The sequence below is a fragment of the Crotalus tigris genome, unplaced genomic scaffold, assembly GCF_016545835.1.
Source record: "Crotalus tigris isolate CLP2741 ecotype Arizona unplaced genomic scaffold, ASM1654583v1 scf7180000017536.10889498, whole genome shotgun sequence".
In the NCBI taxonomy this organism is placed as follows: Eukaryota; Metazoa; Chordata; class Lepidosauria; order Squamata; family Viperidae; genus Crotalus; species Crotalus tigris.
In genome coordinates this window covers 3,894,014-3,910,411 of record NW_024096460.1, presented here as the reverse complement: position 1 = coordinate 3,910,411, position 16,398 = coordinate 3,894,014, and the positions used below count along the sequence as shown (strand labels likewise).

General features: G+C 34.5%; 1 protein-coding gene across 7 annotated transcripts in view; it reads right to left on the bottom strand.

The window, feature by feature from the left end:
* TACC2 (transforming acidic coiled-coil containing protein 2) overlaps positions 1 to 16,398 on the bottom strand; it is a 192,923-nt gene that overhangs the window by 160,018 nt on the left and 16,507 nt on the right. For 6 of the 7 annotated variants that reach the window (XM_039336549.1, XM_039336620.1, XM_039336137.1 and 3 more), the window contains exon 2: positions 8,463 to 8,541. In XM_039336549.1, the coding sequence (XP_039192483.1) occupies positions 8,463 to 8,495 (33 nt within the window). In that variant the 5' untranslated portion in view covers positions 8,496 to 8,541. Of the gene's footprint in view, positions 1 to 8,462; positions 8,542 to 13,320; positions 13,435 to 16,398 lie in introns of those variants that run through there. The other variant, XM_039336225.1, reaches the window with a different exon arrangement.

Here is a 16,398-nt window from a genome sequence, read left to right as displayed (position 1 = left end):
AATATAATTTGGATATGGAAAAATATCATTTAGCTTTCTTATAACTTGTATAGATTGTTTTTTCTTTTCTTTTTCCGTCTTTTGTTTTTTCTTTTTTATCTTTTTTTTCTTTCTCTCTCTCTTTCCTTTCTTTCTTTTTTCTTTTTTAAGTATTTTTTTTATTAATGCTTACATATATTTTATTATTATAAGATGTAAAATTTGTTTAGATATTTTAAAATTTTAGATAAGCCTATATTCAGTTCTGGGAAGTTCGGGGAGGGGGGAGGGAGGGGTGGGCTTGGGAGGGATGGGGTGAGGGTTGATTTGTTTTTGGTTGTATATTTGTAAAACGTTTAAAAATTTTCAATAAAAAAAATATAGCTTATTATTTTCTAAACTATACCACACAACAATAATTCTGACTACATGCAATTCAGTTGTGAATGACAGGTGACAACCCCTAGCCAACTTTCTCTGTGCTTTAAAGCTACTGTAAACAAGTTGAGTTTAGTTAGTGATGAAAGAGTATCAGGAAATTTCAGAGCTATAAGTCAGACTGGAAAGGCAAAAGTCTTTATGGAAAAACCTCTTCTGAATGGTTATCAAGAGAATTACATGGATATTGCCCTGTAGAGATAAAGACGCTCAACTAGAAGACGTGTTTAATCTCCTGTAATGTATTCAGCCATTATGTGGTTTGCTTTTCTTTCCTTTAATGTCATATTATATATGAACTAAAACACTATTGTTTGAGAATCATGGACTATAGGAGACTTTTAGGTTTATGGCAGACTCAGTAATATGTAGATAATTTTTCTTTTCCCCTTATATAACTCTAAGTATGGAAAACATTCCAACACCTGCCCTGAAAATAGAAGGTTTAGTCCACATTTAAGCTTTCAAAGATTAATGTGAATATGAAGTTTGCTATTTCATCATTCTCATTCTAACCTTTAAAATCCTAAGGAACTCCAAAATTAGATTAAAAACAATCACTTCTCCAGTTGCAGAGCCAACACCACAGTACAGGACACCTTCCTTGGAAGGATAATAGATTGTCTGCAGTGCTCAAGCCCTAAAATATTACTCATTTATAACAGACTATTATGTTCTGTACTTGTATTTTAATTAGACTGAAATAGTTGGCATCATTTAAAAAATGGAAGACAAGGCAGATCTGTAATTACACTAGCATCTTTATTATAACCACATACGCAAGGGTTCTCAACCTTGGCAACTTTAAGACTTGTGGACTTCAACTCCCAGAATTCTGAGAGTTGAAGTCCACAAGTCTTAAAGTTGCCAAGGTTGAGAACCCCTGACATACAGGTTTTGGAGTATGAGTGTTTTAAGATGCAAGAGTGAAAATGAAAGCACAAATGAACTGAAGCTAGTATTACATTACTGCCTTAAATGAAGTTTTGGAGAGTGAACTGAAAGAATAGTTTCTTCCATTTATTCTGTATTCTTCAATGATTGCATGTGTGACTGTATTATTCCACATACACAGATCCCTTATGTAACAGATACCTCTTGTAATGAAAACTTATAAAAATCCCCATTTGATGAGAAGATATCTACAACTGACCTATAGACTAATCCCTTGTCCTTGTCCTTGTCCCTTACCGGTAGTAAGATGTCTATAAAAATAGGTTTGTTAAATATATGAGCAAGAACATTTCCCCTTTCCTTGAGATGAAATAGCAAGAAACAAATTTGTTGGAAATTTGAGTTCTTTTGAATTTCTCTGGAAAAAGCAGATGGCTGAGGAAAGGAGAGAACTTTTAAACTTGTATTGTGCATATATACACATACATACACATATATGCATACCAATTAAGAATATTGCTACTAAAGCAATGTGATAAAATCTTTTATGAGCAAGAAATTTCTCACATAATTTTTCTAGATGTGGTTAGTAACCAGAGAGTAGCATAAAATTTGATTTTATTTTCTGCTCAAAGCTCTGTTTCTTTCAAAGATAATTTTATTTAAGTTCTAACCCCATCTTAGATGGGTCTACTTATGTTGCCTTTATTTTATACTTCTGAAGCTTAAGCTCCTCCTTTAAAACTAATACCTATTCTTGTTTTTCATTGCTGTTTTGTGTTCTTAATAAAATGTTAAGCAGATTTTTGAGAGGGGTGTTTTAGGAGTATGTTTGTAAGCTCATAATATGCCTTGGAATACAATATACCTAGGCCTCTTTATATTCTACCGATACTGGGTTAAAAGATACTAGCAATTCTTCAGATGGCAGAAAGGGGAAGTCATATTTTTTCTTTTGAGCTTACTACTATGGTTGACCCTGATTAAGGAGACTTATGAAGCTTGTCTGATTGGTTGGGACAGGCGCAGTGATAGGCAAATAGAACTTTTTCACTCAGTACTCAGTTTTCATAAATGTGTAAGAGACACACAAACAATGAATGCATTTATATACACATAATACATATATAGTAAATGGTAGCACTGAAAATGTAGGTATTTTAATCTAATGTGCTGTAAAGACTGATGTTGTTACTTTATTTTTCACTCTAATATGTGAACTTAGAAAACTGGGTTGCTTAAGAAAACACGATGATGAATAGACAGCCATAATCTCAAGAGCACTTGGATAAAAACATTGCATTAATCAAAAGTACATGATGATTCCCAGAATTCATATTTATACTACCATGATTTTATATCTATAGTACTGTAATATTAAATATATTATTATTTGGTGTAAAGAAAACAAATAAATTGCTATAATGTGCAAACTATCCTTTTGAGAGCAAGAATAAAATAAGCATGAACAATCCAAGTACCCAAAACAAATTTTCATCAAACGAGGTTTTTTTTATTAAATAAAAATAACCTCACAGGCAAAGAGAGCAGGAATCTTGCCAATAAAGTCTACTAGTAAATTGAAACAAATTTTATTAAATAGGATTCAACAGGATAAACTTTTATCCATCAAATTCCTGCAAAAGTTAAGTTTGTAATTCTAGTCATATTATTGTTAAGACAATGTCAGTCTACAGGATGACAAATGTCTCTGAAATTTCTCTGTTAATCATCAAGGATTTAATTGTCATTTAGAAAAGGTAGAAAAAAGAAAAGGTTTTGAACTTAAGTTTTGTACTTGGAAAGCCTGAAGGATGTGTGGGATTATTAGCAACTATTTTTAATTGGTTCAAGTTAACAGAAGTCCTTTTTCTCTATTCTTTCTCCCACCCATCCCCCAGTAGTCTTCTTCCTGCTGTACTTTCCTCATTATAAACACAGAGCCTTTTAAGGCAGTTGTTGCAACATGATATAGTTCTGTGTCTTGGCTGGAAGTCAGTTTGGATGAATTACACCAAGTTTCCATTCCTAATAACACTGTGCTTGCAGGGAGATGAAGGAAAAATATTGTAGTAAAACTGACCTTCTTAAGTTTTTTTTTTTTTTTTTTTTTTGCATCTCCCATTTGTATTTTTGTGCTGCACAGACAGACCAATCTGTTTGGCACAGACGTAAACCTTCATCTGCTAAATTCATCAGTGTCCTCATTCTGAAGGACTCACTTCCTCCATAAGTGGTTGAAAGTGAACACTGGGAAGTTGACCAAAGGACATCCCCCTGGTGTCAGGAGTCTGATTTCAGAAACAATTGCTGAAATAGCCAGCTACGAACACAAGACAATTGTTAAAATGCTGCCCTGAACAGGCTGTACTGCTTTGTGGTCAAATAGTCTGTATCTCTGTAGATCAGTGATTCTCAACCTTTCTAATGCTGTGACCCCATAATACAGTTCCCCATGTTGTGGTGACCCCCAAGTGGGTGTGGCCACCAATAAGAGGGAGTAGGACAGCTAGGGAAAAGGGAAAAAAATGGCGGACAGCATGGTTTGGTGACCCCCGTGAAATGGTCATTCGACCCCAAATGGGGTCCCGACCCACAGATTAAGAACCACTGCTGTAGATAAATGGCTATCTAAGTAATAGTCTGGGAACGAAGAGTTAAATTATTTTTGTTTACATCAGACAATACAGTCACTGTTCTATATTGGCAGTTAGAGTAATTCTGAAATTGTTTTAGTCAGGCTTTTGAGTTTCACTGATATTGATTGGTTTAAACTAATGAGGCTTTTTTGCAAGTAGACTTGTATAGAGCTTCACTATCAATCTTCCTGTATGAACACGATTTTGGCTTCTGAAACAGTGTATATTGGATGCCAGTTTGGTGTAGTGGTTAAGGTATCAGGCTAGAAACTGGGAGACTATGTGTTCTAGCCCTACTTTGGCCATTCTCTCTCTCTCTCTCAATTCTAGGAGAGAAACAATGGCAAATGGCTTCCCAAAATCATGCCAAGAAAAGTGTAAGGACTTGTCCTGGCATTTGCCAAGAGTTAACACTGAATTGAAGATACTAAACAAAAAACAACAAACACTCCACAAATTACATTGGTGGGCACTATTTGATAATTATTTATAATTTGTTTTCATTGTATTTTTTATCAATATTATTTTTTTACTGTAAAACTCTATGAATCCTTGGATTCTCATAGATAGATAGATAGAATCCAAAGAGTAAGCGAATAAATCAGTCAGTCTCTGTCTGTTGATCGATCGATTGATCGATCGCCTTATACGAAATGCACCAGCACATTATAATTTAATGGAATGTCCTTTATATAGGAACTCTCGGAGGAATGACAAGGGAGTAACAATTTGCCAAAAGGAAACCAAATGACCAATCTATTGTCATGAAAGCAATTAAGTTCCACTATTAGAAAATTCAAGACCGTAGCTTAATTTTCTACAATATATTGCAGTTTTCGGTAATACTAAATCTTAGGATAAAGTTGTGTCGCAGAGGTTAGACGTTTTCATTGTGTTTGTGTTCATTATTTTGAATCTATGGCAAACCTTCCAGTGCATTGTAATATTTTCTAAACACAGCATTAATTTTTCCAGCATTTAAGTATGTATTTGTATTTACAATATTTAATTATTTGATTTCTTTTTTTTTATTAAAAATTTTTACAGTTTTACAATAAAATAATCCCCCTCTCCCACCCACCCCCAGCCCCCCCATCACCCTCCCCCCTCCTTCCCAGAACTGAATACAGGGTTAATAAAAACTAAAAAAACCCTTACAACTTAAATGAACATCAAACAATTATAAATACATTCAAAGAACAAAATTTTAAATACTTTAACTCCAATATATAAAAACAAAACAAAACGACAGTTCTAATCATTATCTTAAACATAAATTATTCAAAAGCTAAATAATACTTTCTAATCTCATATTTGTGCTGTATAAAATTCACCCATTTTTCCCACACCATAAAATATTTCTCTTGCGATTGATCTTTCAAATAAGCCGAGATTTTTGCCATTTCAGATAAATAAGAAACTTTAAGAAACCATTCCTCTAAAGTAGGCAAAAACTCCTTCTTCCAGTATTGCCCTATCAGCAGCCTTGCTGCTGTAATTAAATTCAGCATTAAAATAATTTCTTTATCATCACAATCAACAATAATGCCTAACAAAAACAATTGTGGTATAAATTTTATCCTTATATTAAAATTTTTTTGAATATTCCACCAAATCTTAATCCAAAAAGCCTTTATATTTTTACATGACCACCAAATATGATAGTACGTTGCATCCAAACACCACATCTCCAACATTTAGGCTGCAGATTTGGATACACACGTGACATCTTTTGTGGATCAAGGTGCCACCTATAAAACATTTTATAAAAATTTTCTCGTAAATTTTGAGCTTGCGTAAATTTAACATTCCTCACCCAGATTGTCTCCCATGTATCTAGTAAAATCGGCTCTTCAAAATTTTGAGCCCATTTAACCATACAATCTTTAACTAATTCTGTTTCTGAATCCAATTCCACTAAAACACCATAAATTCTTTTTATATGAGTTCGACTTTGATCTTTAATTTGTTTCAACAAATTCACATCCTCCCTGATCAAACCCACTTTTTGATCTATCCTCCACCTTTCTAATAATTGTCTATACTGAAACCAAGAATAGTTAATATTTTCTTGTGATAATTCATCCATAGGTTTTAATTGCCAATTTTTCCCATCCCAATTGAGTAATTGTTTATAAGAGGTACTATCCATCTTCACTCCTTTCCTTATTCCTTCTATTGCATGCCCTGGAATTGCCCACAATGGGATTCTAGAATCTGATCTGTAATATTTCTTCCAAACTCGCAATAAAGAAATTCTTAAAATATGAGACTTAAAAGCCCTATCCACCTTTTTATTATATATTAAATAGGCATGCCATCCATATAGTAAATCCCATCCCTCCAAAAGGAGTATATTTACATTTGTTAAATTAATCCAATCACTAATCAATGTTAAAACCACAGCATCATAATACAGTTTCAAATTCGGTACCTTGAGTCCACTTCTCTCTCGAACATCTTGTATAATTTTAAGTTTTACTCTTGGTTTTTTCCCCGCCCAAATAAATTTATTAATACCTTTCTGCCATTCTTCTAGGTTTACCTCTTTCTTTAAAATAGGTATCATTTGAAACAAAAAAAGAAACTTTGGCAAAACATTCATTTTAACCGCAGCAATTCTCCCCAACAAAGATAATTGCAATTTTTTCCAATCATTCAAATCCTTCTGTATTTTAAACCACAACCTTTCATAATTATTTTTATACAATTTCACATTAGAAGCGGATAAGAATACCCCCAAATATTTAACCTTTTTTACAACTTCAAAACCTGTCAATCTAACCAGAGTCTCCTTATCCAGATTGGTCATATTTTTTGGTAATATTTTAGTTTTATTATTATTGACTTTAAAACCAGAAACTAGTCCAAATTGGTTTATCAATTGTAACAATTCCACTACAGAATGAGTTGGTTGAGACAAAGTAACAACCAAATCATCTGCAAAAGCCCTTAGTTTATAATCATTCTTATTAATCTCTATTCCCTTTATTTTAGATGATTCACGAATTTTAATCAACAAAATTTCCAACGTTAAAACAAACAACAAAGGAGACAATGGACAACCCTGTCTAGTCCCCTTTTCAATTTGAAATACCTCAGATAAACCTCCATTAACTATAAGTTATGCTGATTGTCTTTGATAAATACCTCAAAGAGCCAATATTTAATTATTTGATTTCTATACCTGTTCATCTCAGCAAATGACTGCAGCAACTTGAAGCTGCAGAGTCTATGAAGCAACTTACTAAGCTTCTTACTAATCTTTGCAAAGGAAAGAGTCCTGCTCAATAATGCATAACCAATACTTTTCAGTGTGGATAATAATTTAAGTTCACAGCAATACAAATTGCCATGCTTGGTATTCTTGAAACAATTAACTAAGTTTTGTGTTCTCCCTCCTCTGAAAGATGGAGGTCCAATATTTTCACTCTCAAAAATATAGAATATAGGAAACACATGGTTTGCTCCTCAGAGAATCCCCAAGCATTACTAATACCTAAAAAACCTGAAAACATACCAAATCTCTACAGATGACAAAGACTCGGAAAATTCTCACAATTTATATATAAAATAAATAAAGGTTTTGCTGTGTGATTATATCCGGGTGTGAAAGAAAGATCAGTAAAACTGCACAGTTTTCTTTAATTTCTCCTACATAATTGGCATAGAAAATCCAATTACACAGGATCTGATGGGTGGGAAAAATATACACAATTTTGGATGTAGGAGTACACAAACTGTAAAGTGAAAAGCTTAGGTCAGCAAAACAATTTAAGAGTTGATAAGACAGAGCAAGGAATATTCATCACCCATTCTACCATTCTATTTTTCTAAAGATCTGATTTCCCCATTGCCAGATCCTTGGAACTTACCTTGTTGACTAATATCTTACTGGCTATGTATTGCTTAGAATCTTGAAGAGGATTCCAAAATATTTCCAAACCAGTAATTCTTCTCCTCAATTGATGAATATTACTCTATTCTAGACTGCTGAAATCATAGCATGGGACATTTTTAGCATTTTCTGAATTATTTTTCTTTCTAGAATTCAAAAATTACTAACTCACCCCTTTGGCACACATAGTTTGGTGATGTAGATCAGGGGTCCCCAACCTTTGGTCCACGGACAGGTACTGGGCCATGGCATGCTAGTAACTGGTCCGCACAAACAAGCAAAGCCCATCCGTGGGATGCAGGCAGCAAACAAAACCACGCACTCTCCGGTCTGTGGAAAAACCTTTCTCCACAGAACCGGTCCCTGGTGCCCAAAAGGTTGGGGACCTTTGATGTAGATTTTTGACTTCTACATTAGGAACTTTTGTACAAACAGAAACACAATTTGTCCTCTCTCTCTTCCCTCCATTCACACAAATGGCAATTTATAGGCTTGGATGCACTGAAGTCACTAGCATCAAATTTGTTTATCCATTATGAATCTTATCTTTTAACTTATACAATTTAGTAACTCTAAGAAAATGTTTTCTGTAATGATGTTCATTCAGAACTCACCTGACTTTCTTGACTGCTGTTTTCATTACCCATTTCAACAGGGAAACTTCAGAGTCAACTTTTGCATTAAGAGTATCAGCTGAAATAAACAAACAGTCATCAGGGATTTTCCAATAGTGAGGGAAAATAGCAACCCAAGAAGAAAATACCTGCTTTGTGCCTCCCCGAATCTCTGTCTCCATAGAAATTCTCCCCAAGTCAAGCAGGTATGTGCCTGAAAAGATAACTTTACATTACAGATCTAACTTCTGCCAATCCTAGTTTTGAAGTTCTTGTTTGCTCAGTCTCATACAGCAGAGGGGAGCAATCAGAGACATTATGCTCTGACTATGCTCAGGATTAGAATCAAAACAAAAAAGAAGAATGATGGGTCCGCATCATTTCAAAATAAGTTTCCTCTTTATTACAAAATCAATATAATACCCCCCCCCCAACAAAGAATATCATCATGTGCCCTTTGCCCATCTCTATTTCATCAGCTCTGTTGGGGAGTAGAGTGAAGTGACATATTTTTAACAACACCAGAAAGGGAAAATAAATGAAGCTTGGAATCTGAAATGAATAGTTTGGCAAGATTTTTCTGGCATTATCCCTTGGAAGTATGGACTCCAGGCAATGCAATGTCTTAAGCCACCTCTGTTATTTCCCAGCCTGTTTGCTACATCTGTCACTGCCAATATGCAAAGGCAAGATTGGACAAGGCTAGAAGCTGAGCCCAAACTGTTCCATTACAATAACAATATACAGGGGTTAATTGCTCCTTCCATCCCAAAGTGAGATGTGCTTCTTTCTCCTATTTATGCAATATACAAGATTTTAATTTGATTGTTGATGTATAGGTCAAGAACCTTACATTCTGTTATACTTTTTCATAACAGTTATTTTAATTCTTGTTTTTGTGGGGAGAAAAATCTAGCTTATCAAAAGCCAAACTCTTGAATTAGCAGCTACAAGTTTTCTTGTTCAGTAGCAGTTGGGACAGCCAGACACAATAGCTGGAAATTGCTTCTGATTACAAGTTTGTGACAAACTGAGGTTTTCCAGGTATTGAAGTCTGTAACCAGTGCACAATGTACATGTAGATAACTTCAATATAGCAGTAAGGTGATATGCATTCAAAAGTTGGGAGAATGGCCATTGAAATAGTATGAATATGTCTGGGAATTTGAAATAGCCTCATATTTGAAACACAAATTCAGTCATAATTAAACCGCTATATGATTCCAAATTCCACAGACTTCTACCATGCCCAAAATCTGGTTTTATATTAACTTTCTTTAAATCATTCAAGCCTTGAATGATCCCTATTAAATAAGGATGTATTTTTATGACTACATAGAAACAAGTATAATTTTTTACGTTGACATGATTAATGTAATCATATTTTAGTTGGTTTTGTTAATACTCACTTATTAGCATGATTTTAATAATCTATAGCTTTAAAATTACATGAAGGTTAGGGTTAGGCTCTGTGGCTTCTTGATAAACAAGGGAATAAATCTGCTGTGACTTGATTTATGAAGCAACCTTGACCCCATGATCCCTCTTTAGAAGCCATCATCTGATCTATGGCTTTTGGCTGATGCTTATGTGGATTCTGCTTGTGAAATTCTGCCAAAGACTAAAATGGCTAACAATCCTGACTTGGCTCTTGGAACATTGGACTGAATCTGGACTATAGTTCTATGTAGTCCTGTTAAAAGCAAAACCATTTAGACAAGCTTTTGGGTTTGTTTTCCTTGTCCGCTGTTACCTTGAGTAAACTAATAATTTCTATAGCAACTATGTGTGTAATGTATAATTGAAACAGGACAGAAGCAGGACACTCTGGAACATTTCACCTTTCCACTTAATTCAAATACAAATAAATACAAAATCAGGGGGGCAGGGAGCTAAGTGGACAAAAAAGCAAGTATGTGCCAGCCATGGATGCTATATTGAGAACCCATTAGAGAATACAGTAGTCAAAACATATCATTGTTCCTGAGTGCTTTGGTCACATGCTTTCTTGCAGCTATTGGTGAGCAAGAATCAAACATAGTAGAGAATTCACACTACCATACTAGCTCGCATGTTGATGATACTGCTGCCATTCCTCTTACTTTAAATTTCACTATTAAATATTTAATCCTAGAGGGTCAGATTCTGACAGAAAGGAAATCTATGGCACATTACTATAGCTCCTAAGCAATAAAAGTAAGCAGCAAAATTGCTCACAGATCAGAAGCCTTAACATAATATTATTAGTATTAAAGAGTTATACCTAGTCCATATATAGGTTTTGGAGAATCAAGCCAATTATCTCATCAAAAGATATGTGAATCTAGCCAATTATGGTTCATTCAACAAACCTTAATTAAAGAAGCTATGGTTAAATGCAATATATGAACCAGATCACACACACAAACATATAGGTTTTTTTTAATGTGCTAAATTGGATTACTTCATCTTTTATTCCAACCAGAGCCAAAACTTAAGCACCTAATTCATTCCCACATGGTATATGAATATGTATGAAGTTGATGATTAGAGCTGATCTCTTAATGTACATTTTACATCATTCACTATGTTGCAATGCTTTAGAATGTTCTCCACCCTTGCCTGAGGCGGAAATTCAGGGTTTACTGCATTACAGTGTAATTTTGTTTATTGAGAACATATTCAACTACCTAGCATTGATCTTGCTCCCAAGTTAAGCAAGTGGATACACTTTCAGCCTCGAAGATATTTATTTCATTTTAGTTTTGTATAAAGATTAACTACATGTGACAATGTCAAACCTAATTATGTGTGAGGGCAGAATACATTGGATTGGGGAGAGGTTTGTATTTTTTCTCATCCATTTTATTATCTTTTGGAAGTTTCTCTTTCCATAATTCTGTAGCAGCTCCTTCAACTAAGTGTTTCTTGGGGAATAGGTGGCTAAAGTAGCCTTGGTTCCTGTTATTTCTGGAGTCAGGGATCTTAGTGATGTACATCTTCTGTTAGCATTATCCTAATGTATGTACGTGTTGTTGTTTTTCTTTCTGTTCAATCAACTCTGACTCTTGGAGATTGCCTGGAAAAGTCCCTGCCATTTTCTTGGTAAGGTTTTTCAGAAATGTTTGCCATTGCCCCCTTTTTAGATTGAGAGAAAGTAAATTAGCTCAAGATTGCCCAGTTGGCTTTATGCCTAAGGCAGGACTAGAACTCACATTCTCTCAGTTTTTAGCCTGATGCCTTAACCACTGCACCAAACTGGTTCTCAGTGTATGTGTTACTGTATTATGATTGACAAGTGGTGTACTATCTATGGGCTGCAAATATGGCAGCAAATAGAGATTTTTGTATTTCTTTGTTGCCATTTAGCAGTCATTCAGATTTTGGTTACCTGGAAGTGGTAAGTCTACAACTTCTACACTATTGAACTTCTCTTTTATGTATAGTCACAATTTAGATTGTTCATGATGGGTAACTGTGAACTATTTTGCTTTCATGTTAAAAAAAAAAAACCTCCCAACTTTGTTTCATAGTCTGTCTAATTTGAGACTAAACCAGTTTTCCTCTTCAGATGTATGATGAGAGATGAGGGAGAAAGATTGGTACTTGGTTTAATAAATCATGCTTTGAGCATGTTTTTCTTTTAAATTTTTAGAAGTTAAATTTGTTAAATGTCGGTAGTTAAACTATGTGAAATATGTTTCTGAACTAGTAATATGCCAAGCTTAGGAGATCACAGTTCATGTACTGAGCCTTTAGTACCCTAAATATTAAGGCAGTATAAAGTTTCATTTCAATGTTTTCATTTGAAGGCAATTAGATATCAACATCATGAACGGGATCATGGATTTCATTTAAATTATCACTGTGAATGTAGATGTTCTTAGTTTAATTGATTTGTAAAACCTGAGTTTTACAACCTGAGTTTTCCAAATTCAAATTACCCAACTCAAATTATCAAATTCTATGGATCTAAATCCACAGTTTAAATTGGAATAAACTACACACATCTTTTAAATTGCATTCCAGCTCATTTTAGTCCTTTGTGTAAATTGAAGTATACTTCAATATACTTTACAGATATAAAAGTAAATACTTTTATATCTGATTAAAGTCTTTAATTCTTAAAATAGAAATACAGCTAATACCAGATCGACTTGAAAAACTTTGTATGTGCATATAGTATAATCTGGTTAAAATGGGACTACCATTTGTTAAATAAACTATAATAGGCTGAGTTAATACATTTCTGTAAGACAGAATTCATGGCTTGCATCCTACACCTCTAGGCTGAGAGAAGACAGCTATATCCAAAACAAACATTATCGTGTTGAACCCAGTCAAACCTACATCCGTATTAGACAGACATAGGTATCCTTCAGCTAAACTCCATTTGTCCCAAATACTATAAGGAATAAAAATGGGTTGCAAGAGTTGTAGTCCACAACATCTGGAAGACTTAAGTGGTCTCTCAGTAGTCTAAACTCTGAGTAATTAATGAGACAATAAATCCAACTCAGAAAAGTGTATTTCTGAATAAACATTTAAGATCTATACTAAAAATAGAAGAAGAAACAGCTACCATTCATTTATAAGAATATTTTCTCTGTTCAATTTTTTGTAGTCCATCTTGCAGCGTAAAGTCCTCTGGACTCTTTCACATATTCTAACACATTAGAATTAGAATATTCCACTTTTTAAATTTACATATTAATTTTAATTTCCCCTTCTAAGTTTTAGGCAAGACATTTTTGAAGCATGCTGGTTTTATGTAATTAAAACCACATAAGCACTGTCTTTCCTAAGTGATGCTCACATAAAGTGGATCTAATGAAATCATTAGAAAAATTGATCTCATAAGAAATTTTAGTACACTTACATGGGAAGATATAATCTGGATCCTTTTTGGAATTCAAGCACTTCCCTCTTTTTCAATTATAATGCTTCAGCCAGCTCTATCTGTTTTCCTTCAGTGCTCTGAATCACATGCATTCACCCTTCATTTAAATGACCCACCTTCAATTAAGCATAACCTGTTGGGCAAAGATGCTGACTCCACCCCAGGTACAGAGTAGAGTCAGTCAATTAACACATTCAATAACTACTAATTTAAAAAGTGAGAAATATCGTTCATATGTTGGAGTTATAGAAAATGAGCCAGGATGTTTGGTTATTTTCCTATATTTTTACCTAAGAAATACCTCTGAAATCTACGAACTTTATGGCGAATTACTTTTAACTACACTGAGATGGACCAAGGAAGACCCTCCTTTGGCCATAAACACTATTTATGTAAGAACTCCGAGCTGTTTCATGAGAAAAGACTAAAGCTTTATTTTATCCAGGCCATTGTATCTTTTGTTCATTATAGCGTAGACAAAAATGGAAGACCAGCCAATATTTGCTTCTCATACTGCTGCATTTAGAGGATTTACACTCGTGTCTTCCAGAATGCAGCTTGGTACTCATAAGATAAATTCATGCAGATCCAGTAGGCATGGTTAAAGAACAAGTACAAAAAGAGAAATAGTTTTAAGAAATCAATCTAGCCAGGTCATGTTTCAGCTGTAGGCATTTGTGGACAGTAAATAATAATTTAGAAGCTCTTTGAATGACTAGGTCGTGCATGGATTTGTTTTTCTTTTAATGAATTCAGCAATCCCTTGCTTGCTTTTGTCAAACCTTATTTTTTCTGCTGGAAATGACTTCCTGGTGAGTCATAATGGAAAGATGGAATATAAAAGCCAGAAACACACTGAAATGCTGATGTGAAAAACATGGCACCTGCTTTGTTTGATGACTTAATAGCTATTAATAACATTTAATGTCAGCACTAACATCTCTTCAAATCTGGCTTGCAGAAACAGCCAACGGAGACTTGCAGACTGGGAGGGAAATGGATATGTATTTGTAATCCCTGGGGTTATAGGGCCAAAAGTAAGCAGACTATTGACTAAATTTTGGCAGTGTAATTTTTCAGCTAAAAATGAAAGAAACAAGGTGGGAATGGGAAGAAAAGGTTAAAATACTGTCATTCATATCTTTAAAACCATCATCAAATCCCTATGAAATCCATTTAAAATAAAGAGCAGTGAAACATCATTCTCTTAGCCAATCAAGAGATTTAGCTGCAACTCCACTGTGTTTTACACAAAGAGATTACTATGATTCTGCAGAGACCTGGTTTATATCTCGCTAAAAACCCAAATGTGTACATTTTGTTTATATTTAATTTAACAATAACCCTAACTACTGTGATTTGTAAGCCATGGTTTATGCTTTAGCATTAGATATAAACAAAATCAATTACAGTTTCCAGTATAGCTGTGTAGGACATTGTAGTGCTATGTAGAGTATAGCATTGTGTGGATTTTGATACAATATATATATTCAATTTTGCAAAGCAAAGATTCATTCAGATATCTTGGTTTAAGGGTATAAACACGCACACATTTCTAATCTTTACAGTATATAAATAGATTAGAATTTATATACTTTTATATAATTGTTATATAAATCAAACTGAAGCAGCTTTACACTGCTTGCACTAATATTCAACCACATTTGTATGTGCAAAGCAGTTAATGTAATACACCAAAGCTGTACCAGCCATCAAGTGTGTCTGCAAATTTAGCACAACTTGTAGAAACAAAATAGCAACTATATAATTGCATACATTGATCTGGGGAGTGATATTTTACTTGAAAAGAAAGTCCACTGGCAAAGCACATGATTTTTGCATGCTCAGGCTTGTCACCTTCTCTCAAGACGCTCCCTGCTGTTGCCCGACAAGAATCAATTAAGCAGATCAAGGTGTTCACTTTGACTTCTTCCAGAAAGAATGTACCTAATGCTGCCAATCAAAACCTTTGTCTTGCCCTTCTTAAGAGTTTTTCTCTAGAAAATGCATGTAGGCAAATTATTAGATGGATTACACCCCAAGGTTCTCAAGGAATTGGCAGATGTGATCTCAGAACCACTGAACTATATTTTTCAAAGATCCTGGAGCACTGGGGAACTACCAGAGGAATGGAAAAGAACTAATGTAGTTCCCATCTTCAAAAAAGGGGAAAAAATAGATCCAGGAAACTACAGACCTATCAGCCTGACCTCAATACCTGGGAAGATTTTGGAAAAGATAATCAAACAACAAATCAGTGAACACCTAGCGGTAAACAAAGTCATTACTAAAAGCCAACCGGGTTTGTCAAAAACAGATCATGCCAGACAAATCTTATTGCATTCTTTGACCAAGTGACAAAATTAGTGGACCAGAAGAATGCTGTGAATATAATTTACTTGGACTTCAGTAAGGCATTTGATAAAGTAGATCACAACCTACTATTTGATAAGATACTATTTGATAAGACAGCATCACCACCAGATGGATTCATAACTGGCTGATGATGATCCTCAATGGAACTGCATCTACATGGAGGGAAGTGTGTAGTGGGGTGCCCCAGGGCTCTGTTCTAGGCCCAGTGCTCTTCAACATCTTCATCAACGATTTGCACAAGGGGATAGATGGAGAACTCATAAAATTTGCAGACGACACCAAGTTGGCAAAAATAGCTAACACTCCAGAAGATAGGCTTAAGATACAGAAGGATCTGAACAAACTGGAACACTGGGCGCTATTAACAAAATGAAATTCAATGGTGAAAAAAATAAAGTTCTACATTTAGGCAAGAAAAACCAAATGTACAGGTACAGTATAGGTGGTGCCTTGCTCAATAGTAGCAACTGTGAGAGGAATCTAATGGACAATCACTTAGATATGAGCCAGCAGTGTGCTGCAGCTGCCAAAAAAGCCAACACAGTGTTAGGCTGCATTAACAGAGGGATAGAATCAAGATCACGTGAAGTATTAATACCACTTTACAATGCCTTGGTAAGGCCACACTTGGAATACTGCATCCAGTTTTGGTCACCACGATGGAAAAAAGATGTTGAGACT